Source organism: Cygnus olor, chromosome 2 (genome assembly GCF_009769625.2).
Source record: "Cygnus olor isolate bCygOlo1 chromosome 2, bCygOlo1.pri.v2, whole genome shotgun sequence".
In the NCBI taxonomy this organism is placed as follows: Eukaryota; Metazoa; Chordata; class Aves; order Anseriformes; family Anatidae; genus Cygnus; species Cygnus olor.
Genome location: NC_049170.1, coordinates 138,939,374 through 138,962,041, shown reverse-complemented (window position 1 = coordinate 138,962,041; position 22,668 = coordinate 138,939,374). Strand labels below are relative to the sequence as shown.

Genomic DNA, 22,668 nt, shown 5'->3' with positions numbered 1-22,668 from the left:
CTGCAGGTTCTGCTGTGGGCTCGGTGGCCTCCAAGGCAGCTGCTGGCACGGAGGGATCCCTCACACGCGGCGGTGGTGAAATTCCTCACGTTCCTCCTCCTACGGCCCTGCCGACACCCGAGATGGCAAAAGTGGGTGACTGGAAAATAGATATGAAAGCGCAGACCTCCTTCTACTGAGACAATATTGAAAAAAAAAGCATAGAAGGGCAGTTATATTAAATATGGAACAGGTGTCATCTCCAAGACTTGTGCAGATGTGGCGTGTTTGTGTGCCCTGTGTTTGTACTTGTGTGTTCAGCAGCAACGAGGCACGCTTGACAACATCGTTTTGTGACGCTCAGAAACCACGTTTTATTAGCGAATAACCCCAAATTCACACAGTTATAACTTTATTTCGGCAGGCGGCTCGGGAGCGGGGCTCCCCACACGCCCCAGCACCGCCGCCCCCCTCAGGCACCCGGCGCCCCCCCCACACCGCCCACAGGCGCCGCCCCGCCCCCCCCCCGCTCCCTGAGGCGCCTCAGCGGCCGTTACCAGGCCCCGCCCCCTAATACGTCACACCGCTTCCAACGCCCCCCCCGCAGGGCGGCGGAAGCAGCCCCTCCGCGCATGCGCGGGGCCCTTCCCTTTTTCCGGCCGGCGCGCCGCCTCTAAGCCCCGCCCCTCCCTCCCCCGCGCATGCTCCCCGCCGCCCTGCCGGCCCCCCACCCCCCAGCCGCGCACATGTGCTCCCCAGCCCGGCGCATGCGCGCTGCCGCCGCGCTGCCCCCCTCCCACCGCCCCCGCTGACGTCACGCGGCGCACGCGCCCTCCCCGCCGGCCCTCCCCACCCGGGCGGCGGCGCGTGCGCAGCACCCGCCTCCCCCCCTCTCCCGCCCGCCTCTCCCCCGCCCCCAACGCGGCGGCGCATGCGCGCTGCGCGCCGTCGGTGCGTGGCGTGCGGCGTCGGTGGGGGCGGGTGGGGGCGGGGCGGGTATATATAGAGCGCGGCCGGGGCGGCGGCCTCCCCCTTGTCCCCCGGCCGCCGTCGGTGCTGCGTGAGCAGTGCGTGTGCTCCGGACACCGGGACACGCCGGCCCCGCCGCCGCACCCCCTTTATTACTTAAAAAAAAAAAAAAAAAAAAAAAAAAAAAATTAAAAAATTTTAAAAAAATCCTAAAAAAAAAAAATCCTAAAAAAAAAAAAATCCTTAAAAAAAAAAATCCTTTAAAAAAATTGCTTAAAAAAAAAATACTTAAAAATAACCCGTCCTTCCTTCTGCAACCGGCCGGTTTTGATATAAAATAAGCCCGGTGAAGCGAAGAACCTCCCCCCCCTCCCCCGGACCCGCACCCGGACCCGGCGCAGCCGAGAGGAGACACGGAGCGAGCCCGAGCCCCGCACCGCCGAGCCCCGCACCGCAGCCGTTAAGTTCCGAAGCCGCCGCCGCCGCCGCCGCCTCCCCCCGGCCCTGACGGAGCGCCGGGCCGCCGCGGCCTCCTCGCGTCGCCAGCGCCTTCCCCCCTTCTCCCCGCGCCGGGAGACGGCGGCAGGATGAACCCCAGCGCCCCCAGCTACCCCATGGCGTCCCTCTACGTGGGGGACCTGCACCCCGATGTGACCGAGGCCATGCTCTACGAGAAGTTCAGCCCCGCCGGGCCCATCCTCTCCATCCGCGTCTGCAGGGACATGATCACCCGCCGGTCGCTCGGCTACGCCTATGTCAACTTCCAGCAGCCCGCCGACGGTAAGCCAGGATTTTTTTTTATTATTTTTAATTTTTTTTATATATATATATTTATTTTAAGGGGGGACGGGGTGGGGGGGGGGTGCGGGGAGCCATTTTGCCCCCTCCCGCCGGTCCCGGTCGCCGCATCCATTTTCCGGCGGCGCGGGGTGGGGCCGGAGGCCGGTTTTAATGGGGGGGTGGGGGGGGAGACCCTAAAAATGTTTTGGGGACGCACACAGGGACACACACACGCAGACAGGGCTGGAGTTGGCGGCTGACATGCGGCCTGCCTCGTGGCGGCAAAGGCGGGGGGGGGGGGGGGGAGGCGCTTCCGCGAAGCGGGGTGGAGGGGAGGAATTCGTCAAAAAAAAAAAGCACAAAAAAGGGCAAAAAGAGCCCTGGGGAGGCCCCCCGGAGGCTGCCCCGGCTCGGTGGCTCCTGGGGTGGAGGCGTGGGGGCGGCCGTGGCCCGGGTTGTTGGGGCCGAAGGGGGGGGGGGGGGGGGGGGGAAGGGGGCGCTGGGAGGAAGCGCGGTGGTCATTAGCAGCTTGTAATAAGTCCGCAGGAGCTGGGTGTGTGTGTGTGAGCGTGATTCACAGGCACAAGGAGGAAGTAGGACGGCCCAGGATCATCGGGGAGTCCATGGAAGGTCCACTCCAGGAGCAGGCCGAAGCACTGGGGCAGATTTGTCACGTGTAGGGAAGCGGGGGGAATTATTTGGGCCTCCTCTGGCTGCTCTTTGCCATATCCTGGCCCGGTTGTCTTCGCGCTACACCCTGACGTCTTGTTTGTGAAGTTGCTTTTTTTTTTTTCTCTGAAACTTGTCTTACGCGTAATGCTCCCATTTCTCTAAAGTTACATCAGCAGAGAAACTTCCTGTGTAGTTCTCACTAAGTCTCTGCGAAGTTCGGCCAGCCAGCTCGCTCCTCCGGAGGGTATTGCTGTAAAAGAACCAAATCTGACCGATTTTAAGTTTTGTGGAGACCAATTAAAAGAAAAAAAAAAATTGGTCAGCTAGATCATATTTGATTTCAAGTACAGTTAAGTAAACAGCTTTCCATTATAATGGGTTTATTTTCAAGCATATGAAAGAGATTTGAATTACAAACTTTTCAGGCAATTAGATTAACTGGCTTTCAGAGTTGGCTTTAGTATGTAACCATTATCAGATCGGACTTCTGGTGCACCAACGTTATCTGCGTGTGAGTAGTAAAAGTTACTGTCTCATCTCTATTAAAGACATTTCATTTGCTATCAGCTCTCTCACTTCAGAGAGCTTTTAATTTATTCAGACAGCGTTTAGGACAAGAGAATTTAAATGCTTGCCTTAACATTCTTTCCTTTCAGTTGATAAAAAAAACAAACTACAGTACAGTTTACTCTCAAAAAGCAAAATAAGTGGTCAGCACAGTTCAGCACCGTGATATGATAATGTCAGGGCAGAAGCTGAAGGTGATTCAAATGCTTTTCCTCCTTAGTAATGACAACTCCGCGAGGGTTGGCCTTGCCTTTGTGGTTACTTAAACAACCTCTTCAACCCTACACTTTGTGACTTAGTTTTGTAATTTGCCAAATGGGGGGGGGGGGGGATAAATAGAGCTCTTTCACCTGAGCAGCATTTGCATTCAGAGTTTGAGAATGTGCCTCTTAGGAAAATGCTATTACTCCAAACCTGTAAGTATTTTTCTGACTTGAGGGATGGAGGTGTCCATGTTTGACACCCAGTCCGGTTCAGCTACGAGTATTTCTTGTCTGTATCAAACAGGCATGGGGCACCTCACTGGAAGCACTTGTTTAAAATGCATGTTGATGATACCGTGTGATCATACTTTTGCAAGAATTCAATGTTCTTGGCAAATACCTAGAAAGTGTTCGCTGATCTTTCTTGACAGATCGCACTTTCCTGAAACCTTGAAACATTTTCTGGAACCTTGAAATAGCAGCTTTGAGGATAAATGGTTATTCCTGTAGTCATGTTGGTTTCTTTTTAATTCCAAGCTAGCTGCCTTTTCTTGGTTTAGCCTAATTCTTACCTACATCTCAGACTATGCTCATTAAACAGCCAGTAACAACTAGCTGGGCTTTTGAAAAGGCCTTTGAAGGTGTGCTTGATGTTACCAGCTGCCTGTAAACCAGGGATCTCAAAGCTCTTCCGAAAAGTAATTAGGCCGGATGACACACTTGTGAGGTATGCTCACATTTCATAGCTGTGACTTCTTCTCACAATTTGAGTCATTGTCCGGAGTAAAGCCCGAGCAATCCTGTTTAATCACTAAACTAGCCTTATCCTTGAGTAATCGGAAACTGCAGTTTTCCCTTCAGATTTTTTTCAGTGGCTGCGTTTCCAGAGGTTTATTATCTCGTGGCTATTCCAGCGTAGGTTTAGCACAGAGTGTGTATTTAGTGTGATTTTGAAGTTGCTGCGAAAGTTGACCGGCCAGTTGCTCGTGACTAAAATGGGAACCAGTGACTCATTCAATAAAAGCTCCAGCAGAATCAGCAAAAGTATAGCCTGGGTAGGTGTGTCCTCTTGGTAACAAGGTAACTACTGAATTGAATTGTCCCCCTGCAAACTAGTCCAAGGGTTCCTATGGCAAGCAGCTGTAGTGTGATGAAAGTAAGCCAATTTTACTGCTTACAAATCTTCCTGAGTAGCAGCTTATACCTAGCATAAAGTATGTAAAGTATTCTGGTAATCTGTTAAAGTATATTGTGGTATGACTGGCGCCGGTTAAGCTGAAGTCTTCCTATTTCTTGTACTTCCACTCCACGGAAAAGATGAGGAGACTTTCCCTGCTGTCCTTGTCCTCATGGAGAAATTGTATCAGCCTAAGATACCTGCTCACTGCTCGTTCAGTTTGCGAAGGCTGGTGTGGAATCAGCCACAGGCAATGGCTTCAGATCAGACATTTGGGAAGCATGTCCATGAGCACATTCCTGAGGAGTTTCAGGATTATTCTAGAAGCAATTAGCATGAATTAGAAAAGCCTCTTTTTCTAGTAAAAGCAGGCCCTGTTGCTACTTCTGGAAATAATGAACTGTTTATTACTGGCACTTTTGCTGGTGCTGGCAGTAATAATTTTAATGACTTCCAGGGCAATCCCAAAGTGTTAGATGTTTCTACTGCAGCAAGCCTGATATCCACAACTCGTTGTTCTGTTTGGCCAGCAGGTTTTTTAGTAATTTGGTGTTCTAGTACTCTTTGTTTCTAATTACCAGTAACCAAAGCTGGCTCCTTCTCTCCTGCTTGATTTATACAGAAGTTTGTGAAAGCTTTGTTAACTTACACAAAAGATTGGCAGTGCTTCTATTTTTGTGGCTTCAGCTCTGAATCAGTTGTTGACTGTCGTGTGACTGTAGTAGTAGTTTCTGCAGATGATTTTTAACAAGAAAATGACTTTTACCTGTCCGTCTAGTTAACCTCTACAGATGTCTGTCTTCAAATTCATTTGTGATCTGAAAACACGGCAGTAAAGGAGATGACATGGTGTATTAGCTGAACGGAGGCCAACTGCACATTTTCTTTGGCCATAATATCCAGCAGCATAGCCAAATACATAAGCAGCACTAAAAGGAGAATCAAAAAAAAAAAGATTTTGGTTGGGTTCGGCAACGTGGTTGGCCTTTGGTCCTTCTGAGAAAGACAAATAAGTGACATGGTTACTGGCTTTAAACTAATACTAAATGATTTCGCTCTTGTTAACGTCGTGTTGCCCTGCTGTATGCAGAGAGCAGTGAAACGAATTGGTACCGATGGCTGTGACCTCAGGTATTTATTGGGGCTTTTTTCAGTGTTCTTCCAGACAGACAGGAACAAAACTGGAAAGGAGCTAGTGTAGGGAGATCATGTCTGCCGTAATTTAGAGCTGTCTCTCTTTCTTGCTTAAGTATATTGTTGACTTAAAACATCATAGACACGTCTTGTTGCTTTGAAGAGACATGAAAACTGAGGACGTCTTGACACTTCCCTGTCTAAATATACTGAGGTCTTAAATTCAGGCTTTGAAAAGTTAGTTATGGAGTTCTACCGGAAAAACTGCTCCTCTGGAGTCACAAAACCTTACATTAGCTCGTTTTGCTGTTTTAATGCTTGCTCCTTCTTTGACCTCATACGTATTTCATAATGAGTTTTTAATATATATTATTTGAGATTTTTAAAGTAAAGTACTATTTTTACTTCTCTTTGAACTGTCCCTGGCCTGGAAGTCCATTGCAGATCTTTTTTTTTTTTTGTCCCTAAAGTGTTGTGTTGGAAAGCTGCTTGAACTGCACCTGGCTCAATTGCAAAGCAGTTCTGTCAGTTCAGGGCTACTGCTGTCTTAGGAGTTGGTATGTAAATGTTTGCAGAAGTACTAGTATGGGCACAAGTTGTACCCCTAAAGCATTTTTTGATACAATATGGTCAGCTGCTCTTGTACAAATGTAAAAACCTTTCCTCCTGGGGAGTAGGTCATAATTGCCATCAGTTGATAGACTTTCTCCTGTCCGGGTACCGTTTTTTCATGGTGGGGTACAATCACTTGGGCTACTGGGATTTCTACTGCTTATTCAGCTAACCTGTGCTCCTTCCTGTTTCTTCGGCACAGCTTTTGCTGAGGAGTTTTTGCTGGTTTTTACTTGCAGAAAAGAGGGGGGGTTATCTGCATTGGAAGTTTGGATTTGCATCTTGGTGGTAATGATGCTAGACTTAAAATAGCTAAACTTTTTTTGAAGAACAGTACTCAAAATGCTGGTTTTGCACTTGCTAAAGCAACTTTAGTGTTTCCTACTAACTCCATGATGTCTTTCCAGCTGAACGAGCTTTGGATACCATGAACTTTGATGTCATTAAAGGCAAACCAGTGCGCATCATGTGGTCTCAGCGCGATCCATCTCTACGCAAAAGCGGTGTAGGAAACATCTTCATCAAAAACTTGGACAAATCAATTGATAACAAAGCTTTGTATGACACATTTTCTGCTTTTGGAAACATCCTTTCTTGTAAGGTTAGTGCAAAGTTATGGGTACATTTAATGGTTTGGCATTTCGGGGGGGGGAAATACATGCTGGAAACATTCCATGGCTATTACAGCAAAGTTTTTCTTTAATAGGTGGTATGTGATGAAAATGGATCCAAGGGTTATGGATTCGTACATTTTGAGACACAAGAAGCTGCAGAAAGAGCTATTGAAAAAATGAATGGTATGCTGCTTAATGACCGCAAAGTGTAAGTACATAAATACGGAGCTGTAGATCAACAGACTGAAACTCTATTTAAAGTAGACATGGACTTAAAGCTTACCTAGAAAAGACAGGTTGTTCTAAATATTTCGAATTTAAAATGATTTAGAATTTCTGTGCTAGGAATACTACAGACTGTGTTACCTACCTATTCTAAAGCCAGAATATGTTCAGAAAACTCTGCTAATGCACTTCAGGAAAGAAAAAAGTTGTGTTGTCTTAGAAGTCAGTGCTGTAATGAGGGTTTGGGAACTTCTCTCTTCTGATTTTACTGTTCTGAGATAAAGTACAACACTTACCAAAGTTGTGTGTTGGGTATGTCACTGTTTTTAAGTGAATCTTAGGGTGCCGAAGCTACTAAATCTTGAATAGTGGTCTGATTATACTGAATGTTCTTAATGTCTGTTAATAGACATATCTGGGGAACAGGAGTAGAAAATAAAACTGATGAAAACAATGGTTTAAAAAGTAACTGTTCTGTACTATAGGGGAAAAACGATCTTTTGGCAATTGGTTAGTGATACCTAGGCTGGGCTGGGGGGGTGAGTGTGCCTCACAGCTGTGCTTAAGGGATCATTATGGTATTTGGTATAGCTGCAAAAGAATAGCTCTGTAAATACTTCGGTGGCTTTGGAAAAAAGGATAACAGAAATCAGCATCAGCTTACCCTTGTGGATTATTTTTACATGGGTGGATCAAGCCATGCACAGGAAGAGCAAATCTTTTGAAACTTTAGTTTTCCCTCTTGCTCTGTGCTTGGCTGGCATACTGTGGATGTTTTTACTTGGTTTGCTCTTTATATAACCTTTTTGAATCGGTAAAAATGTCAGCATATAGTCATAAACCACAGTATTTACATAAACTTTGTTTAATAAAATGCATCATAAAAGCTAGTTTTGCTTTGAATTTCTATTCAAGGTAGGTTTTTAAAAGTGAATTAAAATATTCTGCTCACTGTCAAAAACTGCTGAACACGTTGCTGAACAATATTGTTCTTATCCTTGGTTACTACGGATCTGGTAAAGTTGTCAGTACTGAAGAAAATGTTGAGCTACTGTGTGCTGCATTATTGAATTGGTTAGGTTTGGAACTATGAAAGTTCAGATGATGATTAGGGAATAAAAGTCTGTAACCAGAAATCGGTGTACCTTGCACTCTTGTAACTTCTGTACTAGAGGAGTTCCTTGGATTGTAGGGTGTTCTGTTAAGCCTCTGTTCCTTCTCTGCCAGTGAGCTGACCTTTAGTGTTCCCAGCCAACTTGCAATGATATTTGACTACAGAGCAAGTTGCACTATTTATTTCTCCATGCCTATTGAGAGAGGTGGGGGAAAACAAGGGTTTGCTTTGATGCAGGCTGGAAAGGTGTATAAGGGCATGCAGAAGGTTAGTTAAATAGCCCTTGCTTAAAAGCTAGGTTGGAGAATGGTAACTGTTTTAAGGCTGCCAAGCTTTTAGTATGACAGATTATGCTGGTATCTGGAATTTCAGTTTACTTGGTACTCTTTCCCATTGTCCATGTGTCTCCTGATGTCAAAGGCTGCACAAGAGCAAACAATATTGCCAATAGTTTGAAAGTGTTTTTATGCTAGTAATTGTGATAAGCACACTAATATAGAAAAGGATAGTAAAATTGTTTTTGATGGTTTTATTTTGAATATTTTACTTAAAGAATTTCATGCCTATAATGAATAATGAGACTGATTAAGAATAAAGTATGCCAGATGATTAAAGCAAGTCTGTCAAGGTGTTAAAATTTACTTTGATCTATCCTATTCTGTTCTTCTGCAACTAGATTTGTTGGAAGGTTTAAATCTCGTAAGGAACGCGAGGCAGAGCTTGGAGCCAGAGCAAAGGAATTCACCAATGTTTACATCAAGAATTTTGGAGAAGACATGGATGATGAGAGACTTAAGGAACTCTTTGGCAAGTTTGGTAATGTCTTATGCTTTGAGTTTATATAAACGCCAGTGAACTTCAGCTCTTATAGCTGTATGGTGCTTTATAATAGGAGGAATCAGATGGCTGTCTGAAGTTTTTATTTTAAAAGTATGGAAAACTTAGTACTTCATTTTGAATTTGAAATTGTAATTATATCCACTAAAGAATTTTAAATGGCCATAATAGAATATATAATCCTCCTATCAGAATTGTTTGATAACTTAAAAACGTCTAGTCTTTTTAATGGGTTTTGCAAACTCTTTAAGCTGTAACTAGAAGCGTTTTCTGTTCTAGTACAGATTGATGTTGCAAGTTCTGTACAGGAAGCATGAGAAATGAGTTTCCTGTAGCTTTTTCACTTTGCAGACTTAGCTTTATTCAAGGTATCTCTGTTTTCATTACTTGGTTACATTGTGATGGTTTCCTTACTCTGAAATTATAAGGAGCTTTGCCATTGGCAAGCTGTTCGGTTCTGTCTTGACCCTCATTTATGCTCAGGGCAGAGTTATGGTAGGCATATGATGTATGTGATGTGTCACCATCACGTTAGGAAGTTAGTTCCTTTATCCAGTTAGATTCTTACATTGCTTTATAGGCCGTATCTGTTATCTTCAGCCTCATGGCTTTTTGTTGTATTTTTTCCTGTGCTTTGCTGTTCTCCAGTGGATATCGTGCAAACCAAGCCAGGGCCTTGTATGTGAGATATTGTATTGCAACAGTATAGCAGCATTCACAGGAAATTCCTTTCCACTGTTATGTTTGTGGATGAAATGGTAGCAAATTTTGCTCATGTCTCCCTCAATTGAGTCTGAACTACAACTTTCGAAGGTTCGAAAGAGCTGAGCTCTCACCAGGATGAAGAGGTGTGAAGCACATGGCTAATAGAAGGCCCTCCTCTCCAGGTTTCAATACCTGTTTGAAAGGACAGAAGTACTAACACTTCTTAAACATCATGGGTTTTCTCCATTAAAATTACTTCCCTTTGAAGTTAAATTCCTACCTCATTTTGGCTGAAAATGCAGTAGTTAAGAAATTCAGCATGGCAGACATCAGCCATAAAGGCTGTAGTTCAGCATAAGGGCAAATCAGCAATTTTGTATTAATGGATGGTGTTTACTAGATACTATCATTGGTGTACGAGTCTTTTGTAGTATAAATGCAGAAACTAAATATTAAAACTTCTAAACAGTGTTCAAGACATGAGGAGAATATGCTCTGTATACACCACGTAAAGTATTTCATTCTCTTCTTAGGTCCTGCCTTAAGTGTGAAAGTTATGACTGATGAGAGTGGAAAATCCAAAGGCTTCGGCTTCGTTAGTTTTGAAAGACATGAAGATGCCCAAAAAGTAAGCTTTTGTACTTCATGTTAGGAATTCTGTAACCTGAGACTCAAATAATAAGTTTCATTGAGTGCTTTGGAATCTTGTGAATTCATTAAGGGCTTTTAATTGGTCAAGAACACTGCAAAAGCAGGTATCTTCCTAAATGACTGAACATAGCTGATATCACTTAAAATGCTTTCTTTTGAGGAAATGTCAGTTGATTTGAAGAGCCTATTAAGTTAAGGTACTCCAAGAAAGGCCCTGTTGTAGTTGGGCTTGAAGGTTTTGATGAGATTTAGATTCCTTCATGCTGGGCAATATGCAAGCATAGTAAATTATTACATCCCTGCAAAACCCAGATGAATCATAGGATCCAATTTGGTTGCACAAAGCATTTGTGCAACTGCAAAGCAGAAAGGATGGAGGTTTTGAACTTCAGGACTGCAAAGTCAGCAGGAAAGCTACTAGTTTTATAGAGTACGTTTGGCATAGCTTTAAGAAAATAGCCTTGTGATTTCGCTTTTACCTTGAAAAGTAACTATGGAACAAGGGTCCTATTAATTTGTGTGTATGTCTATAACATGCCAGTGTGCTGTATAATTTAATTCGTTGGCAGCTGTTGCTTTGATGTGTCAGTTTGCTGTGGCAGGAAGGACGTAGCATTAGGAGAAAAAAGCGGCACAGCAGATCGGGGCCAACAAATGAAGTTTGCTTTTCAAAAGGCATTTCTGTGATTTCTCAGTAGTGCGAGTGCACAAGCAAAAAGCTGGAACAAATCCTGTCTTAAATGTGCATTTTTCTCAGTCTTGCATACATTCATCAATGAATTGCTTCTCTCACAGCAGTCAGGATCACACATGGTGTGTTTCAAATAACTTAGAATACCAATGCCTCAGTAAATGTGATTTTTATATTTGAATTACTTTTTTATATGCGTGGAGAACACTGAAATATAAACCACTACTAACCTCTCGTTTATTAATGAAGGCTGTAGATGAGATGAATGGAAAGGAGCTCAACGGGAAACAAATCTATGTTGGCCGGGCTCAGAAAAAAGTCGAAAGACAGACGGAGCTGAAGCGTAAATTTGAGCAAATGAAGCAGGACAGGATCACCAGATACCAGGTTTGCTTTTAATTCAAGAAGACTACCTTTATTTTTAGATTTATGCAAGTCATTTGCTTTTAAAAATAACTTTACTCTTTTTTTTTAGGGTGTAAACCTTTACGTGAAAAATCTTGATGATGGCATTGATGATGAACGCCTTCGAAAAGAATTCTCCCCATTTGGTACAATCACTAGTGCAAAGGTAAAGTTTGTAGATTGCACTCCTTTTGTTGGTGAATGATGATCCTTCACTAAGGAAGAGCAATTTATTGCCTTGACTGACAGAAATGTGACCCAATCGCCTATCATTGCTACTGTTTTATATACATGGGCTTCTGCTTTCTTGATTTTTGTACATCTCAGATTAAATACGTCATGCTATTGTCCTTTCTTAAACTGCATATTGCTGCACATGAGTTCGAGAAAAATTACATCTGTCCATTGCAGTGGTATGCTCAGGGTTACTTCACTGAGATTTTCATCTGTATTCACTAAAGAAATAGCTTGTTCAGCAGTGGTACTCCTTTTTTTTATAAATCCATTCAGTAAAACAAGCCTGTGGTGTCACTTGTATAGTAAGCTGAAAAAGGAAACCTGTGTAAGTTGAATGGGGATAGACATAACATTTTCTTGTTTAAAAACTGTGCTTTGTACTTGGCAGGTCATGATGGAAGGTGGGCGCAGCAAAGGATTTGGGTTTGTATGCTTTTCATCACCAGAAGAAGCCACCAAAGCTGTCACAGAGATGAATGGTAGAATCGTGGCTACTAAACCATTATATGTAGCTCTAGCGCAGCGTAAAGAAGAGCGCCAAGCTCATCTCACCAACCAGTATATGCAGAGAATGGCAAGTGTAAGAGCAGTACCTAATCCTGTAATCAACCCCTACCAGCCAGCACCTCCTTCAGGTTACTTCATGGCAGCTATCCCACAGGTATGTATAGAGATAAGTAACTGAATGTTTTGTACCATGTATAAAACTTGTTTAGATTTAAGAGTAAATAAGACAATTAGAATGTATTCATAGCAGAAAGGTGATGGACTGTTCAGTATGCCCTCAGAAGATAACAAAAGTACATGATGTTTTCACATTTGCCAGACTCAGAACCGTGCTGCATACTATCCTACTAATCAACTTGCTCAACTTGCTAGACCTAGTCCTCGCTGGACTGCTCAGGGTGCCAGACCTCATCGTAAGTCACTTCTTTACTCTTCCAGTGATTGTAGTAAACTCGATAGCCTTTACCTTCGAAATTTTACACGCATTTTCACGGTATTAGTGTCTTTGCCATGTTATGATATTCCTTCTATACTCTCCTCACCATGCAGTGTTTCAGTGTGTAATGTGAGATACCTTTCCTAAAACAGCATTCCAAAACATGCCTGGTGCTATCCGCCCAGCAGCGCCCAGACCACCATTTAGTACCATGAGACCGGCTTCTTCACAAGTTCCACGAGTCATGTCAACACAGCGTGTTGGTGAGTTTCACGTACAAAAACTTACACTTAAAATATAAAACCTTTTTTTAAATTTTGCTGGTTCAGAATCTCAAACGTAAGATCAGTGTCATACGTGGTACTGCTGCTCTCCTTTTCCAGCTCTGACTAGATTGGTAAGCCAGTATCACCTTTTACTAGCTTCTTAAATTGTCCCAGCAAAGAGTGAAAATCAGACTCCAGATGTGGTCCTGTCTCTAGCAGTGAACAGTTCCTGCTTTATTGTCCGTTTCAATAGTATTGTGTGAGAGCTTCTACCATTTCTAAATATCAGTGTGGCAATTTAGTAAGTTGCATGTAAAAACGCTGAGATGATCCAATTTCAGCTCTTAACTATTTGTAATAGAATATTGCGAGCTGCTATTGTGCAGAATCCGCACATCACTGAATGAACCAGAACTGATTGTAATGGAGTCTTAACTGAGAACATATTAGGTGGTGTTTTTAGCTATCTACTTCATGAGAGCATCCTTTTTTTAGGATGACTGTTGACAGTGTGTACACTCAGGAAATCATGTCCTTTGAGGTTGGGATGAAACTACATCAGTACTCAACCAAAAGTGAATTGTTTCCTCACACATCTTCCTAGAGCATTAAAAAAAAAGTGACTGGAGAGTAACAACCAGTAGATTTCTAGATTTGAACCTTCAGATGGGACCAGTGATGTGACAATACGACTGAGATGAATCTGTAATGCAATACCTAAATTATGTATTTGGTTTTGGTTGTTTTAACTTTTGTACAGTGTATGCTAAATTAAATGTGGAACGGTTCATAAACAGAATTGTTATCTTTTCAGCTAATACATCAACACAAACAATGGGTCCACGTCCTGCAGCAGCAGCTACTGCAGCTACTCCTGCTGTACGCACAGTACCACAATACAAATATGCTGCAGGTGTTCGCAATCCTCAGCAGCATCTTAATACACAGCCACAGGTTGCTATGCAGCAGGTATGTAATTTTAGGAACTGGTCATGCTTTTGCTGGTTTTTTTTTTGCAGATGAAAGGCAGGGGTGTTTATGATTAAGAGGTTCCTTTGTAAGAGTTTCCTTTGTTATTGTAGAATTGAGGCTCTGCATTATGGCACCAGCTTACAGCCTTGGGGCTTTGTGTATTTCGAGTTCACCTGGGATGGGATGGGACCTATGTTACTTCATATTTTCCAGTTGCTTGATACTTTAGCCTGAATTTTCCGTGTTTGCTCCACAGTGGAGTGGTTGATGCTAATCTCCAGCATCACTGAGCTCTAACCAACACTACTTGATTAAATTGACTTGATAGTCATTTTTTTTTCCAGGTTTCTGACAGTGTAGGCATTGTTTGTGCTGAGTTATATAACAGCAGATACTTGAAGCTGCATATAATTATAAAATAGAATTTAATTTTGAAATGGTGTAATTTTGCAGCCTGCTGTCCATGTGCAAGGTCAGGAACCATTGACTGCTTCCATGTTGGCTTCTGCCCCACCGCAAGAACAAAAGCAGATGTTAGGTATGTACATGGTCTCTGTCCTGATGCCTTGTGGTGGAAGAACACTCTGAGTACTCCAAAATGCAGAATAAATGGTTTTAGGAGTAGAACAAAGAGGAAGTTGTTGCCCTTTTCCCTTGAATCTAAGCTGTGTTCATCAGATGAGATCTGTGACTCCTGGTAACTGTTTTTCTAGGTGAACGTCTATTTCCTCTTATTCAAAGCATGCACCCTACTCTGGCGGGTAAGATCACTGGTATGCTGTTGGAGATTGACAACTCTGAACTCCTTCACATGCTCGAGTCTCCTGAATCTCTTCGTTCGAAGGTGGGTGGGCCTTTGCCTCCTGCTAATTTCATAAGCAATTAAATCTACTCTGATTGAGCAGGCGTTTATGCTGGCATGGTAGAGTAGTGGCAGTGCAACATTGGCCCCAGGGTGACAAGTTAGAATATTCTGTTTTGGTGGGTGGCGGTGACTTATGTTAGCATGAACTGGAACTAATGTTATACTTGTTAATGATACAGGTATTGTTTGTATGTATAATTTAAACCACTTCATAAACTTAGAAGTAATTAAGCTTCCCTCTGTTAATTTTTTTTACTTCCCAGGTTGATGAAGCTGTAGCCGTACTACAAGCCCACCAAGCTAAAGAGGCTGCTCAAAAGGCAGTTAATAACCCCACTGGGGTTCCAAGTGTTTAATAAGTAAGTTTTCTGAGGAATGCAGAATGCTTTATAGGGTGAGTAGGGCAATAGTCCCTAGTCCATGGCCTTACAAGCAGTGTGATTCCAAGCTCGGTATCATTTGCAGCCACGGAAAGTAGAAGCCGCGGCCATGGTGGTAGGATAGTTTTGTGCTCTATGCTGTTGTCCAGTTCAACTCTTGGTTAGCAAATGCTACCAACACTTCATCGTGCGTATTTAACTGGAATTAGAGCATTGTTCCTAACAGCATATTTAGCTGGTACTACTTTTGGGCACGCCTGCAAAAGCGAGAAGTTCTGTCAAATGTTGCTGTTCATATTGTTAAACAGGAACTTAAGCAAATTGTGGAGCAAGTAAGCTTAAATGATAGTAAGCCCTACTGTTCCTTCCATGTTCCTTAATGGCAGTTAAAATATTGATTACTTTTTCTGAGTGGTTAATATCTTAATTTTGCATGACAGGAAGAGGCAAAAGGTGTTACCTTTACAGTTTCAAAAGTGGAAAAATGTTGTGGAGTTAGGGATAATGTAGGCGTCTATTCTCCATTCAGTCCCATTAGGTTTTGCCTGTATGTGAACTTTTCACATTTATAACTATCAGCTGAAAAGGCCTGCTTTTAAATTTGATCACTCAAAGTCTTCATTTTTCTTGGTCTCCTTCCTGCAGGCATGAAATGGTCTTTTGGAGGCAGGATGAGTCATGCTTTTTCCATGCTTTTTTCCTTTCTTTTTTGTTTGTGACACTTTCACACTGGAGATTAAAAAGTGTTGAATAGTTGTCTGGCCTAAACTAAGCTGCCCAAACTTTGAAAACATTACTCCTTGTGTTCTGTGATGTTTTAGTAATAGGAATTTGAAAATACTGTAATTGTTTGAGCTGTGGTATGCTGACCTTAGAGTAGAGGTCTCTGCTCTGCAATCAGGTTAGTTGCAGTAACAAAGTCTTGTGCCTAGCCCTTGTCCAAGGCTGGGCTGTGCAGAGTACTGTTTAGTTTTAGACTTTGTTCTATCTTGCAAATTATTACAGACTTGAGGTACTTAAATATCTCTAAAAAGTGCAGTATCTGCCTCTGTGATATCCTGCTTGTAAAGAACTTTGGTATGATCAATATTGTGGAAGTACAAAGTATTATCAGGCTTAGAGTTGCAGAAAGCAAGGTGCTGCTTTGATTTTAATACCTAACAGCATTGTTTTTGTTTACAGAAAGATCCGGGAACTACAATCTAGAACTTCGCTTCACCGAAGAAAAAAAAATCTAAACATGGAAAAACTATTAAATATTGAGAAAAACATTGCAAAATATAAAATAAATAAAAAAAGGAAAGGAAACTTCGAAGCTTATGTACAGAGCAATGCCGGGGCTAGTAAAACAAATGCTAGTCCTAGATTACTTATTGATTTAAAATTAAAAAAAAATAGTAAAATAAAAAATACAAATTAATGTTTTATAAACCCGGGGGAAAAAGAATTTTCAGCACAGTAAAAAAAAAATTTAAAGCATTCCTTTCTTTAATTTTGTAATTCTTTACTGTGGAAAAGCTCAGAGTATCACCACTGTTTTAGTTGACAGTGAGAATTGATAGCTGAGCAAAGAAACGTAATTTGGATTATAAAATTCTTGGTTTAATAAAAATTCCTTAAACACTGATTTACTTGTCATGGTTTTTGTACAGTGTTTTCCTGATAAGGTAGTGTTTTAGAATATAGAGTTAGAATCCAACTTGAGTATGTTTTAGCAGTTTGGCAGATTAGCCTGTGTTTAGCCACCTGTTACTGGTAATAAATTCAGGCTTTAAACAAAAAGAGCAGCTAGATCCACATCTGGGTTTAAAATCCTTCATAGCATGATGTCTGGGCTCTTGTCAGTGTCTAATTAGAAGTAGCCCTTGAAATATTGTACCTTGGTGGAAGGAAGAACCTCCATATAGGTCGCCTGCTCTTTCTTTGGAGTTAACACTGAATGTGGCAATAACTTCACTGTGGCTGAGATGGAGGCAGAGTAGTGCGGATACGGGTGAACGAACAAGGATTGTCTGCAGCAGTGTTGTAAGATTACGTTATTGTGAAGGTACAAACACAAGGCTTCCTAGAACAATAAGGGTCAAGTGGCAATGTATTAAAGGGCATATTAACCAAAAGATAAACACAGCAAAAGTCCTGTGGACAGGACTGCGTAATCCTGCCTTGAAATAGCTAATGTTGTATTCCTTAACACAAGTGAAAGGCTACTGGATAATTTTAGCTTTGCTATATTTTGATTTTTTTTCGAATATGGTGAACAAATCCGTTGTCAAAGGCAACTTCAACAGCTAGCAAAAGATCTTTTCATTAACTTTCAGTACAGTGAGCTTACCCAAAATTTGCTATTTTAGATGAAATTTGTGAATGGTGAAATAGTACTAGCAGCTCTACTGGCTCAAGGAATCTGCTGTTTCATGTAAAAGGTTATCAGCTTGTTTCATCCTTACAATTTTAAAAATAGAATGGAAGGGGAGGAGTTAGATTGGTCTCAATCTGATCTGTTGTACAGTAGTGAAGAAAGAAATGTGTCTCCAGTTGGAGGCCAGTTGCTGATGGTGTCCCCCAGGGCTCAGCATTGGAGCCAGTTCTCTTCAATATCCTTAATATCATCTGGAGGGGATCGAGTGCACCCTCAGTAAGTTTGCAGATGACACCAAGTTGGGCATGAGTGTTGATCTGCCCGATGGTAGGAGGGCTCTGGATAGGCTGGATCAGTGGGCTGAGGCCAACTGTATGAGGTTCAGCAAGGCAGAGTGCCAGGTCCTGCACCTGGGGCACAACAACCCCATACAATGCTACAGGCTGGGGGGAAGAGTTGTTGGAAAGCTGTCTGGTGGAAAGGGACCTGGGGGTTGATATCCAGCTGAATATGAGCCAGCAGTGTGCTCAGGTGGCCAAGAAGGCCAACAGCATCCTGGCTTGGATCAGAAATGGTGTGGCCAGCAGGACCTGCCTGGGAGGTGATCGTCCCCATGCATGATCGTCCCCATGTAGTTTGCTTGGGTGAGACCACACCTCAAATACTGTGTTCAGTTTTGGGCCCCTCACTACAAGAAGGACATCGAGGTCCTGGAGCGTGTCCAAAGAAGGACAAGAAAGCTGGTGAAGGGTCTAGAAAGCGAGTCCTATGAGGAGCGGCTGAGGGAATTGAGGTCCTTTAGCTTGGAGAAAAGGAGGCTCAGGGGAGACATTATACTCAAGGGAGACACTCTACAATTCCCTTAAAGGAGGTTGTAGTGAGGTGGGGGTTGGTCTCTTCTCCCAAGCACCAAGTGATAAGACAAGAGGAAATGGCCTCAAGTTGAACCAGGGGAGGTTTGGTTTCAATATTAGGAGAAATTTCTACACTGAGAGGGTTGTGAAGTATTGGAACAGGCTGCCCGGGGAAGTAGTTGTCACCATCCCTGGAGGCTGTCAGAAAACTTGTAGGGCTTAGTGACATGGTTTAATGGTGGACTTGCAGTGATAGGTTAAAGGTTAGACCAGATCTCAGAGATTTTTTCCAACCTAAGTGATTTGGTTATTCCATGATTCTCCACTCTGGCCTGATAGGAGCTACAGTTCAGCCTGTGTGCACCAAAAATGTCCAAGTAAATAACCAAACATGGCAAAACTGAATAAAAATACTAGTTTGTGAGCTGCCTTTAACCTGATACAGGACCTTACTGAGGTCAAGAGTTTTGCAAGAAGTTAATTTTGTGATCAGCTACCTAGGGAGAGAGTAATGAAAGTCTTTGATAAACTTCTTTCACTGTGTATGTTAACAGATACGTTGAAGTTGTCCATCTACAGATGGGTTACCCTACAGCTGCTGCATTGCTTCCCTTTCCCCTACCTTTAAGGCTGTAGTTTCTGCAAACTTGCAGAATGAGAGGCATTTTCTACCCAGTTTTGGCGTTTACTAGTTCTGCAGAAGTGATGAAGTGGGGGGGAGAAAGGAAGTAGCAAAGTTAGCATCTTTGTTTTAAAAAGATCTACCCAGGGAGGAGAGCATGATCCTTAAACACTGCAAACCACTGGGTTCCAGTGGTTGTATTTACAGGATATGATTTCTGCAGAGTCACAGAAGGAGTTAGTGAGTTATTTGCAGAATGCTATCTGAAGTCTGTTTTATGGGGGAGGAGGCCAGTGTTTTCTGAACCTATTGCTGTAATCTTAAAGCCCTACAGCATGCTTTCTGATGTCATTGTGTGCATCCCGTCCCCACACCCCAAAAAAATAAATTGAAAAATTAGACTTTATTTTTCCCCTAGTTCAGAGATCTTCCGAATTTGTTTTTTTTTTTTTCTGTTAAGTGAATTTGAGAAATAAACATAGCATAGAGAGGTGGTCTGGCATAAATGAATCCTTTACTTCCCACTTCACTAAAGGAGTGTTAAGGTAAGCTTGCACAATTCTTATGTTCACTCCTGTCCTGATGGAGGCAGATGGGGTTGCCCTTTAGTTTCCAGTCTTGCTGCAGTGTGGGACTGAAATTAAGAATTTTGAAATTGGTTGGTAAGTCCTACAAAGGAGGCAGTTCAAACAAGAAATGTGTATGATAAGAGGCTGAATGCACAACTTTGTGATGTCAACTATAAAAGCCATTAAAGCTTTGGAAATGGTTTTAAAAGTTAAAAATCCTTAGCACCATAATGTGTTGAAGAATTGCATGATGTCAAAAGGTAGACCTAGAGACCAAATTATTTGCAGGTGTTTAAGGGCCCTAGCAGGAAACTTAAGAGCCTGCCTCAGTTCTTGCTTCCCCAGATAAGAGATAATGTGACTTCAGTGAGCCTGCAGGAGTTAAACCAAGTTTTTTTTTTTATTCTGTAAGAATGTGCAAATTATTTAACCTTTTGCATGTGGGGAAACAGAAAAAGGAGGAAAAAATGAATTCTTCCAGCTTTGCACCAGTCTTCTGTGGGTGTGTCAAGCATTAGTATCTGTACCAGCCTGAAATACTAGGTAGTTTCTGTAACAGAAGGAAATAGTGAGGCAATTCTGCTGAGGTTATGAAGACTTAAGGAAATGAAACCCTGTGTCTGTTAGGTTTTTCATCCCACTCTTGATTACATGGCAATTCCTCACTGTATATCACAGACATTTAATCGATGTCTTCTATTTGATCTACATTTTTTTTTGGTCTTAGAGATAGCGAACTATGTTTTGTTAGCGTCTCTATCAATGTTTCATTGGAGTACTACTGTTAAATTTAAACAATTCACCACACAGAAAAGTCAATTTACTCGGCAGAGGTAGAACATTGTTGTTCCCTTGGGTTAAAGGCAGTCTAATTGGCAGTCACTTCCTTCTGCTATGCATTCCCTCATAGCATGTGTCAGAGGCTTACGCTGATCCTCTGCAGCCCTGCAACTGCTCAGCACTAAGCTGATTTTGCTGAATCCTCTGGTATTTCATTCCTTCATTCCTTCTCCCTCTTCCATTCTCTAACCACAGCAAACACTTCAGAATTTAGCAGCGGCCAAAAGCCTGCTCTTGAAATGAATGGTGATTTGAATGAATGAATGCTGTATTCACCCTCAGCTCTCCCAAGTAGGCTGTGTCTTTATGTGCAGCTAAATCCAAGGTTTGGTACAGAGGCAATTTGGATTGCACACGTTGTCTTTGCTGCTCTAGAGAAGGCCAGGAAATTTGGATTCCATTGGGTGCTGGGGTACACGTCCTCCTAAGAGGACAAAGTGGTGGAAATCAAGATGTTCCTGTGTCAGGCAGTGTTAAAAGTGCCTGTTTGTATTGGTTATATGCTTGCTTTTGAAAAACTAAACAAGTGAGATCTTCAGTCCTTCTACTTACATGCACGTCCTTCTCAGGAGCATCGTTAATAATTTCTGCGGACAACAAACACAACATGGAAAGAAGGTCACTTACTGTTTTGGACTAGGATTCCTAGCAAAAGGGCTTTCTGAATTCTTAGACGTGTTTCTGCTTCGAGTAACTTGGATAATTTGTGGGGTGAAGGGGGATGGTTTATTGCAGAGTTGTCCAAACTGATGCGTTAAAGGGAGCCTGCAGAGAGTTCTGTCCTTAGGACCACAATTCACTGAGCTGTTGGAGGCATGGCACAAAGCTCTCCATCACCAGCAGTTCCGACCATGCTACTTGGGATTAAGCAGGAAGCTCCGTTTCTGTGAGTGATCTTTCCATTGGAGTTGCTGAAAATGCTTCAGGTCTTTGATGGAGTCTCAAAGGCAGCATGCTGACTTAAAAAGGATCTGCAACTCCAGAGCTAGCAAAGGGAGTCGGTCTAGACACAGGACCTCTCTGTTTTCATGTCAAGACTGAAGAAATCCTTCTACACATTACTCACACTGGCTGGCAATTTTCATTTGGGATCCTGTCTCTTCTGAGCCCTGTATCTCACTGCCTCCCTTCTTCACAGTTTTTTCTTCATTTGATATGACAGAAGGAGGAACACACCAAAAAAAAAATCAACAAAAAACCACAGATACAACTCCTCAACAAGGCAGGCAGAGGCCTCAGCATGCCAGCAGCATAACCACCATCACTTGGGAACGGGTCCATGTGCTACAAGTATGTGAAGAAAAGCTTTTAGTCCATCTTACCTTCTGTAGGATGTAGTTGATAATGACAGATGTTAGTTGTACCCAAATGAAAATGCAGCTGGCAGGGTTACAAGTCCTTAGGATGCAGCAGTGCATGCAATTTTGAAACAAATATTCTTGGCTACACAAAGACTACAAGGTACATGTATAGTCGAAGCACCCTTTCAAGGAGTAGGGCAACAAGAACAAAAGAAAGAATATTTTTCAAAAATAAAATAATTTGAAACATTTCTTAGATTTCTCACTTATTGAATTGGGATTGAATGTAATCATTAAGGAAAAAAAAGGAAGTGATAAGCTTGGCCAACATAATGGGCCTGTTGCACATTATGTACTAAGAGCAGCAGCCAAATAGTCTCCTGCTCCCCAGGTAACCTGCTAAAGAAACATCCCTAATCAAGTCACAGTCCAGCTGGCTCTAGCTGCCCAGAGATACACACTTTTTTGATAGCTCTGAGCATAGTTTAAAGTGTTCCATGTAATGTCTGAGCACTCAAAAAACAAAAGTGATGCCCTGGGAAGGTTAGCTGTTTGTGTCACAATGCATTGACAAGGACTGTGGGTTACACACAGTCTAGGTTAAACCTGAAGCCAGTATCAAAAGTGGGCCCTAAACATATTGCATTGTCACACCTGTAAGGAGAAGCTTGTTTCATCCTCTCTCTTGCCTCTGTTAGAGAGATCTGCCACCAAAGGTATCTTGGTTTCCTCTCCTGTGGTTTTCCAGAGAGGAACCAGAGTCATGCAGATGAGAAAAAACCACCAACCTAGAATGACAGCAGAAGGGGAAAACTCCAGCCTATGGCCTGGTACATAAATCTTTCCTCTGTCTGCCTATACCTTACATTTTGCCATCCAACTCCTTACACAGCTACCTTACCTCCCAGGTGGAGATGTGGATTTCCAAAGTGACTTGGGATGTGAATGAGGATGCATGCAGGGAGAGGAAGGAAGACTCTGCTAGAGCTCCCCAGGGTGCAGGTGCCTCACCTCCAGGTCCAACGGGGCAGCTGTGACACTGGGATCTGCAAAGCCGGCTCTGTAAGAGGGCGGTTGCGTGGGTGCTCCAGAAGTTGTCAGACTGGTTATATTCGGCTGCACAGA

The 22,668-nt window shown here is 42.7% G+C and overlaps 1 protein-coding gene across 4 annotated transcripts; it reads left to right on the top strand.

Annotated features, from left to right (window-relative positions):
* Positions 1-962: 962 nt before the first annotated feature.
* On the top strand, positions 963-16,625 carry PABPC1 (poly(A) binding protein cytoplasmic 1). 4 transcript variants are annotated; one of them, XM_040548644.1, is made up of 15 exons: positions 963-1,728; positions 6,501-6,694; positions 6,800-6,915; positions 8,723-8,853; positions 10,122-10,216; positions 11,180-11,317; positions 11,406-11,501; positions 11,961-12,233; positions 12,399-12,492; positions 12,668-12,778; positions 13,596-13,750; positions 14,207-14,291; positions 14,467-14,597; positions 14,882-14,977; positions 16,181-16,625. In XM_040548644.1, the coding sequence occupies exons 1-14, from the start codon at positions 1,536-1,538 to the stop codon at positions 14,972-14,974; spliced, it is 1,905 nt and encodes a 634-aa protein (XP_040404578.1). In that variant the 5' UTR covers positions 963-1,535; the 3' UTR covers positions 14,975-14,977; positions 16,181-16,625. The 4 variants fall into 4 exon arrangements, with proteins under 4 accessions (XP_040404578.1, XP_040404575.1, XP_040404576.1 ...); XM_040548641.1 differs by having other exon boundaries at positions 8,723-8,862; XM_040548642.1 differs by having other exon boundaries at positions 1,013-1,728; positions 14,882-15,012.
* Positions 16,626-22,668: the final 6,043 nt, after the last annotated feature.